At 43.7% G+C, this 9,149-nt stretch overlaps 1 protein-coding gene across 1 annotated transcript; it reads left to right on the top strand.

Moving 5' to 3' along the window:
* Nucleotides 1–3,991: 3,991 nt before the first annotated feature.
* Nucleotides 3,992–5,051, top strand: MID1IP1 (MID1 interacting protein 1). The gene has a single exon (XM_087829320.1). It carries the CDS (start codon nt 4,177–4,179, stop codon nt 4,726–4,728), a length of 552 nt encoding a protein of 183 aa, XP_087685446.1. The 5' UTR covers nt 3,992–4,176; the 3' UTR covers nt 4,729–5,051.
* The last annotated feature ends 4,098 nt before the right edge of the window (nt 5,052–9,149 follow it).

Below are 9,149 nucleotides of genomic sequence, written 5' to 3'. Positions count from 1 at the left end.
GAGCTCACTGGCCTACTACAAGTACTCAAAAGTTGTTCGCTCAAGTTTGATTTTTTTGGGTCACCTCTGCAGTTATGTATGATAGCTTTCACTTTGTATGTTCTTTAATCTATGGATTTCTGCACCCATTGACATAATTCCCTAGGCTCTGTGGCTTTCTGCCCTCTGACTGGGAGGTACTGGTTTAATATTTCAATTGTTTAACTGAATTTGGTGAAGTCCTATGGCACAATTTCGGACTAATTCATAACAGGATAAATGCAGACCTTATAAGATAATAAGAAATTAAGCTAAAGAGACCTGAGGGTGTTGGAGGGGTGAATTGTCATGTGGGGGCGATATTGTTGGCCAACAATTCTGAAAACTGGGAAAACAAAGCTAAACTAAAATATCTGAGTAAAACAAACAAACAGACAAAATAGTTGTTTGCTCAACGCATGACTTCCTCTGTTCTCTGGAGGCAAAGGAAGGTTGCTCAGCATCTGCAGCCTGTTCCAGATGGTAATTGTGAAAGTACCTGAGGCAATAAGACAAGTTGCCCACCTCTGGCCCGGTCAGGGAACCCCCACTTGCTTCCTTCCTAAGTAACTCCAGGGAATCATTTATTTATTTTTTTATTTTCTTTCTTTCTTTGCTTCTTCTTCTTCTGTTTTTTTTTTTTTTTCCCTAGCCGCCTGTAGGAGAAAATTGGCTGCAGGCCGGTTGCCAGTGACGCGGCAGCCAGTTCGGCATCGCTGGGGTGAAAGAGGACGCTTGGAGGAGGGAGTCCAGGCTCCTGACTGGCTGGGTCGCAAAGGCTTATTTGCATAACGTTGTCTGACAGCACCTGATTGGCTGAAGCCAGAGAGGCGGTGGTGGGGTGATTCCAAGGGCCCCACAATTCTGGTCCCGGGACCTTTCCATTCCGGAGTTACCCTACTGGCCATAAATTGTCGTGCCGTCCCCCGGGAGCTGAGGAGGCTTGGTTTGGGAAGTTTTTTGTAGGCAGGTGCGTGAGCCATCTTTCCCTTAGAGTGTTTAAGAAATATGAAAGAACAAGGGTGGGAGTCAAGAAACTGGGGGATGAAGAGTGACCTGGAGATCAGAGAAATTAAAGAAACAGATCAGGAAAGAAATGAAAACCCAAAAGAAGGAGATGGGGGCTTTCTCCCCAGCTGGGCTTTTTTTTCATTTTCTTTTTCTGGGATCCCTTTTCTAGACACTTTGATATCTGTTTTCTGTGAGTTATTGTCACGCTTTGCTGGAACTGAGAAGAAAATGGGCAGGATTCTGGCATTTCATTACTCAAATCTGAATACCAAGTTTCATCCAGAGGCATAGGTACTTAAAATATCAACAGGGTCAGATCCAGAGACATAGAAGCATGGAACACTGACGAATCTCAGAAGGAAGGCTGGGTTGAGTGAGTGGGTGGGGAGAGATTAACCTAAGAATTTATATGCATATTTGCATAACCCGAGACACAGACAATAGTGTAGTGAAGGCCTGGTGGGGTGCGGGGTGGAGGGGATCAATAGATGAAAAAGGAGACATCTATAATACTTTCAACAATAAAGATAAATTTTAAAAATATCAACAGGGTCTGTCATTGGGGACAAAATATGTTTTAATTAATGAGAGGTTCAGCTACTGGAAACTGGATATGTGTTTTTTTCTTGCAATGTTCTGTGTCTCATTGGACATAAGGATTTAAAATCAACCTGGACTATTTTGTACTTTCTTACTGCTTAAGCCCTGGGTGGTGGTGGGGTATCTGTGGCTCATACTCATCATAGACTTTTCCTACATTTTAAAAGTTTCTGATTCTTTCCATAAACACCTCTAGGCTATGATGAGGTCATATAGCAGGTACAAATAATCATTGTAAAGTACTTTGTAAGTTACATATTTTTAAAATTCATTATCTTCAACCAAAATTTGGTACAGCCCATGGGAGAAGGTATATTGTATTGTTAAGGAACCTGAGGCTGAAAATGTTTCTAAGTCTCCACGTGTGTAAAGAGGGAGTGTGAGATTATTTTAATGCTTTAAGTTTATATAGTGCTTTTTGTTCTACATTTTTCTTTTCATTGATCCAAAGATCCTGATAGGTAGGTTGAACAGGTAATATTATCCCAATTTTATAGGTAAGAAAACATGGGCTATAATCTGGTGCTAATAAGACCTGGGAGGGGGGTCATCCCCAGACTGGGTTTTGTCTCTGTGAATCGCTGGCTTGTGTTCTGTTGTCAACAGGTATGACTTTGTTTCACCAAGTCAGATTTTCATTCAAAAGACAATTAGGAAGATGGCTTGCCATGGGGAAAACTTAAATATACATTGCAAAGTGGAGGAAAGAGGGAATGAAATAAACCTCTTCATTATGTGCTCTCTGCTTTTGGCACTTTTTGTTCTACAAGGAAACGCTGTACTGAAAACACTCCTGAAAGGTTTTAGAGAAAAACGATTTGAAATTAGGAACTTGAATCTTGTTGAATTATTTGTAGGACTGTTGGAGAACACTGGCAGAAGAAGGACATGGTAAGGGAAGTGAGATGATAAAACGAAAAAGAAAACAGACTGTGGTTTGGAATCTCAAAGTGTAATTTAAGGTGCAAGGTTCTTAAAAGTTAAATGCAGCAATATGGTTCATAGCTTATTAAGGCCCTATTAAATGACCTTGCGTTTTAAGAACTATTTTTGGAAAGGAACACTTCAAGCCCTCCCCCTCAAAATATTATTGGACACCTTCCTACGTTTCTGTTAAATGATGAAAGACCCAACACCAGGCTTAACTACTGTCACCCTCTCTTGGCTCTTTGTACTGGGGCTCTCCAGCATCACTGAGTAGCAGGACTTGGAAAAAAGCCAGGAATTTCGTTACTTCTTCCCACTGCCATGTTTGATCTTATGGAGAAAAATGCGCAGATCCGATGGTGGGTCACTCTTCATTCCTGGCAGCAACTGTTACAAGAAAGACTGCGAGAGACCTCACAAGGAGGCTCCCCTCCCCCAGCAGCTGGCCAAGGCAAGGGCCACAACGGAAGCACTAAGAGCCCACGTGCACCCGACATGCCCAGCCACCCTTCTTACATAAGAGTCCCGGGATAGAGTTGCGGCTGCTGCGGGTCCCTATTCCCCAAAAGCTAATAATAAACCAGAACAGTAGTTTCCGGGCTGTAGCTAATATTGAGCGGCTCACTCTGTAACCAGAGCGCGGGCAAGGCCCACCCAACCCCCGCAAGCCAGCCTTCCCTCTTGCTGGTCAGGACCTTAGCGCTTTCTTTACCTGCACAGTGCCCGGCCCTCCCCTAGCTGGCCTCCTCTGCTCTCGCGCCGGTGGGGTGCGGCTGTTCCAGCCTTGCCCCGCCACTACGCCCTCCCTCCACCCGGGTATCAGGCGAGAGGCGGAGCTGGCCCAGCGGGCTCCGCCCTGCTGTAGAAAGGGCCAGGAGAGTGTTACTCCCGGTCACCCTGGCTCGGGACTTTTATCTCGGCTCTGCCGGGAGGCGGGAGGAGGAGACACCGGGGGTGGCCCTGAGCGTAGGCGACACCTTTCCCGGGCTCTATAAATTGAGCACCTGGGATGGGTAGGGGGCCGACGCCACCACCACTGCCTTTAGTCACAGTCCGATCACTGACCACAGCAGCGCCCACAAGCAGCGGCCACAAGCAACCAGAAGGCTGAGCTCCTCAGCAGCAGGGGATCTCGAGGCGAAAGAGGAGGTGGGTGCCCTTACCCCATCTCTGCCCCGGTTATCGTAGGTGCTTGGACTCGGCTTTTCGGAGGAAGGAGGGAGTAGGGAGCACCCATTCCTTCTCTCCACGACCCTTGCTGGGCGAGAAGGTGGGACAGCCCGGTCCAGTCCTAGGAGAGCAGTAATCGTGGAGGGAGGTGCGCGAGGGTGGGGACACTGGGCTTCCTAGCAGAGTGAATAATCTTCTCTTTCGTCCCCCGTCTTCCAACCAGGTCAGGGCTCCACACACCGACCGCGCGCCGCCATCGCGAGCTTCCGGACGCCAAAGCTAGGAGAAGCTGCGCATCCCTCAGGGCCGGGCTGTGAGTAGGCGGAGGAGGAGCTGGGAATCCCGCCGCTCCGGCTATAACCAGGCCCCCAGCGCAGGTTTCCAAGAGCTCCTGAAGGCAGGCACCCTCGCCTCAGCCGGCTATCCTGTGCTCCTGTACCCGCGGCCACCATGATGCAAATCTGTGACACCTATAACCAGAAGCACTCGCTCTTTAACGCCATGAACCGCTTCATTGGTGCCGTGAACAACATGGACCAGACGGTAATGGTGCCCAGCCTGCTGCGCGACGTGCCCCTGGCTGAGCCCGGGCTGGACAACGATGTCGGCGTGGAGGTAAGCGGCAGTGGCGGCTGTCTGGAGGAGAGCACACCTCCGGCCGCTGGCGCCGGCAGCGCCAACGGCAGCTTTTTCGCGCCCTCCCGGGACATGTACAGCCACTACATGCTGCTCAAGTCCATCCGCAACGACATCGAGTGGGGGGTCCTGCACCAGCCGCCACCGCCGGCGGGAAGCGAGGAGAGCAGCACCTGGAAGTCCAAGGACATCCTGGTGGACCTGAGCCACTTGGAGGGCGCGGACGCCGGTGAGGAGGACCTGGAACAGCAGTTTCACTACCACCTGCGCGGGCTGCACACTGTGCTCTCCAAACTCACGCGCAAAGCCAACATCCTCACCAACAGATACAAGCAGGAGATTGGCTTCAGCAATTGGGGCCACTGAGGAGGGTCGGCCCGCAGCTGCCCAGCACCCTTCCCTGCCCCATCTCTCACCTTTTCTTTACTCAAAGCTGTTTTCTTTCTGGCTGTAGGGCGAGATGGGCCAACTGCAAAGTTGGGGGTCTGAGTAAGTGAAGGATGTGCGGCAGGGCTGCATGCAAGAGGGGGTCTCTTTTGGGAGAAAAGAAGAGAAAGTGGCGGCGGGAGAAGGTAAAGGACCTCCTTTCCTTCCGGGGGACGGTGGGGGGGAGGGGGGCTGTGTTCTACCTGGGTGGGGATGGAATTGGGCTGACGCCCTGCATTCAGCCTGTGCCTTTCCTGGAGTTTCTTTTCTGTTCTTTCCGGCGGAGGAGGGCCCAGAAGGGGCCATGCCAGGGCGCGGCTCTGGGTTGCCACACTTGGGAGCGCCGCCCAGAGGAGCTGGTGCTGGGGAAGGCGGGGCACGCTGCAGCCTCCCGCCTCCCCGCTCTGGGGCTGGTGGAGGCCGCAACGTTGCTAGGATTGCATCAGTTTTCCTGTTTGCACTATTTCTTTTTGTAACAGTGGCCCTTTCTTAAGTATTTCGAATCTCCTTGCTCTGAAACTTGGGCGATTCCATTCTGATAAGCGCACAAATAGCACTGTCTGTGGGTAACCGGTACTAGTTTATTAATGATTTTCTGTTACACAGTATAGTTGTCCTATGACACTCTACCCACATCTTTCACGCCACCCCTGTCCCTACCCCAGTGAGTGTAAGTTGGCATTGTGCCAGCTTGTATGAAGCTTGCCACTCAACCAGTGGAAATAATAACATTATTATGAGAAAGTGGACTTGTCTGAAATGGAACCAACTGACGTTCTATATGTGTTGTTCATAGAATGATGAAGAGTTCCACTGTTATTATATGTCTTAAATTTATTTAAAACTTTTTAAATCCAGATGTAGACTATATTCTAAAAAATAAAAACGTCAAATGTGTTAATGAAACTCGATAAAAGTTTGTTGCTCTTTAATCCATCAATGAATGACTTAGTAGTTAAATAAAAATAAATTTAATTGATTTTTTCTTAGCAAATTTTATTTTCTTTCTGTATTTCAAGATGGTGGATAATCATCTCTGTAAGTATTCAGATTTATTTGGGAAGCAGCTGTGGACAAAACTTACTTCCAAATTTTTTATTTCTTATTCAGTACTAAGGTAGGCCCATACACCTCAACATAAAGTTCACAGATATTCGAAGTATTTAGAAAGGTATATATATTGTACTTTCAAAAAAAGTTGACCAGTTTATTGGAGTACATAATTAACGTTTTGCTGTTTTTAAGAACTTCAATCTCAAAGAAGTGTTTTGAGACATAAAAACTTACTTTAAGGTGGAAATTTCTCTTGACTACTAAGGAGTGAAGAATTAGAAAAAAAACACCAGCCAAATTAGTGCACTCACCTTGCAGGTCTTTGTTTACAAAAATTTTATGTTGGCCTTAAGAGATACTTAAGTGTGTGATAACCTGTGCTTTGGTATCTCACTAGTTTCCAAAGAAGTGCTAAGGTTTGTTAAGCAGTGTACACAATGCTTCCAGTTTTCAGTGAGCCGGTCTGCAATTGTGAACAGATCTGGTCAAGGCTGCAGTAGGGCTCTTAGGAAGGGAAAACTTAGATGACATTATGATGCTTTCCCGGAATGGTGGGATGGGTGAAATACATTGCTCTGTGTTTTCTTTATTTTATTATTTGTTTAGAGGAATATGTGTTAGATCAACTTCAGTTTTCAAACTGGCAGTCATGAGACTTCTTTAAGTTCATGGAGCTTGAATTAATATACATATAACATTGCAGGGTTTTTTTTAAAGCAAAACACTTTTCTGGTGTGAGCAGTTCAAGTGTATTATCAGCTTTTGGCGGCAGTGAAAAAATAAGGAAGTGTCAAGACTAAGTGCCTGCTGTTGCCAGAGAAAGTCAATCATTAAATATAAAGATAAGTTGAGCAGCACCAAAGGTAATGTATAGAGCTTATTGCTTTGTATCCCTTTTAAAATATCAAAGTGCAAGCAAAAAAAAAAAAAAAAAATGCAAATAAGGAAATTACAGAAGCCACCAAGAAAGAAACACCAAGACTTTGGAGCCAGAAAGTGTATGTTCAAATCCTCTTCTTCCTATTTCTTAATTACAAGTATTTTAGCATCCAGGCTTATTGCTACATCTTAAATTAGGTATGATAATGACTATAATGTTTATTTCATGGAGTTACAGTGAGAATTAAATGAGATGATATATAGTCTGTCTGAGACTCAAAGTTTCTTTAGGAGCTAAGCTTTACAAGAGTCTCTTGCTCTATCTAAATGTTCATGTCTCCACTGACCCCCTTGACTTCTCCAGTGATATATGAAGCATGGTACAATATGTCCATTTTAGGGAAAAGCATAATTTCAATTACAGACATGAAACAACAGGTAAACTATTTCCTTTCTCAAAGTCCCAAAGGAGAGCCTGAATTAAAACCAAAAAGTCAAAGTTTGGGCAGATAACAGGAAGAATTTTATAAGATGCCAATTGCAAGCTGTTTTCAGAATATTCCTGTGGTGTATGAAATACAGAAAAGTACATGTTGATAGCAAAAATAAACTACGAATAGTTATCAATGTTAATTTTATTTCTGAAAATGTTACACTACATAAGAGTGTTTTTAAATATGAATAGAATTTTGATTCTAACCTAGGAGTAATGATGATCACTATTAAAAAGGATTGGATTTTTTTAATGAACCAATAAGATTTTCCAGGCCCAATAAGTACTATTCCACTGATAGTAACTACGATTTTATTCAAGATCCATTTCTGAAATAAAACTGAAAAAATCACCAACAAATTCACCTGTTAGAACCTCTCAAGCAATTTAAAATTTTGCTTAACTTCTTAGGAAAAATGACAAGGGACTTTATATTTTCAAAAGGTCTTTTTTCAGGGAGCTCAAAGTACCTTATGTATTAAAAAAGTACAAACATGAACAAAATAGGTCCTGAAGGGAAGCATGGAGCAGTCAGAGGGGAGGGAGGTGGCAGGGACAGGAAAAGATTAACCAAAGAATTTATATGCATATGTGCATAGCCCAGAGACAGACCACAGTGTGGGGAGAGCCTGGGTTGGGGTGGGGGTTGGGGAGAGGGGTAAGTGTGGGAAGGAAGGGGATAGGGGACATTTGTAATACTGTCAACAATAAAAATAAACTTTAAAAAAAGTTACAAACATTGTGTGGTACCTCCCCAAAGAGCTCTTAGAGATCCTGGTCATCTGACAGTGTTCATCCCTGAGACAGTTTGTAACTAAAGAGAAGGCACAGACAGAGGAATTGGGCAAAAAGAAACAGCTTAGATTGCATATGATTAACAAACAGGTATTTACGTTTGATAAGAATTTTCTACATCAAAACCTCACACCAAAGCCTCTGAGGTCTGTTTTGGCCCCTCAAACAGCTTTCTGCTTTGCTCACATTGGCTGTTTCATGTTTTACATTCACACAGTGTGCCTTAGTGGTCTGGTCTAATTTACTCTTTCTCTGAACCTGAACCCAATTGTTAGAGAGCATGTCATGGCAGCTGGGGTTATTATTCTTTGGACCAACTTGAAAACTAGTCTAACTAGTTTTTTTAAACAAATTAAAAAAAAAAAGTTATTGTCAGTTCATTTGCCTCAGCATTTCTTCTTATTTTTTGTTGCTGAACAAAATCATTTGGGAAAGAGTGTCTCCCTTTCTCCTCTCCCTGCCCCCCACCAGTCCCCCTCTCCTTCTCTTCTGTGGTTCTCAGATGTTTGCAAATTGGACACAGTTGTGGTAGAGTGAGGGTTCCAATCTTATATCATACAACCTTTTCTAAAAAACGGTAATTATTTTTTAATGGGACATCTAATACATTTATACCATTACATTCTTATGTGATTTATTTTTAAGAGTTTTTTTTTTACCAAGTAATGACAAAAGCAATGTTTTCTTTAAAACTGTAGAGGCAATTTTTATCCCCAATAAAAAAATTTTACCCCAAATAAAAAAAATCTGGATCAGGAACTCATGAAAACTTCAATCATGTAGACTATTGGATTGGTCTCTTGAAAGTATTAGTCTTTTTAAAATTTCAAACTTTATGTAGTTTCTGATCAGACTAAATTATTTTAATTAGCAACATAATTTAAACTTAAAATTATTTTTTCTTTTAAGGTTGTGTCCAATTTTATTAATAATTCAGGGAACTTTAAAGGTTATTCTTGTGTTCCTCTAAATACTTTATTAGGCTTCCAGTTAGTTCATTTGGAACTGTGTAGAACTTTCTGATAAGTGGTGGAGATTACAATAGTTTACTACCAACAATCATTTTTTTATATAGAAAACAGCACCATCCTTTACGTCATGCAACCAGGGCTCCTACCCTGCCTCCCCACTTTAGAGAGCC

The sequence above is a fragment of the Miniopterus natalensis genome, chromosome X (genome assembly GCF_054644295.1).
Source record: "Miniopterus natalensis isolate mMinNat1 chromosome X, mMinNat1.hap1, whole genome shotgun sequence".
In the NCBI taxonomy this organism is placed as follows: domain Eukaryota; kingdom Metazoa; phylum Chordata; class Mammalia; order Chiroptera; family Miniopteridae; genus Miniopterus; species Miniopterus natalensis.
Note: the sequence above shows the minus strand (reverse complement) of the source record. Positions and strands in the feature narration are given on the sequence as shown.

Bases quoted from the DNA above. Each gene is read 5' to 3' on its own strand.
- MID1IP1 (XM_087829320.1), top strand. From the start codon at position 4,177: ATGATGCAAATCTGTGACACCTATAACCAGAAGCACTCGCTCTTTAAC.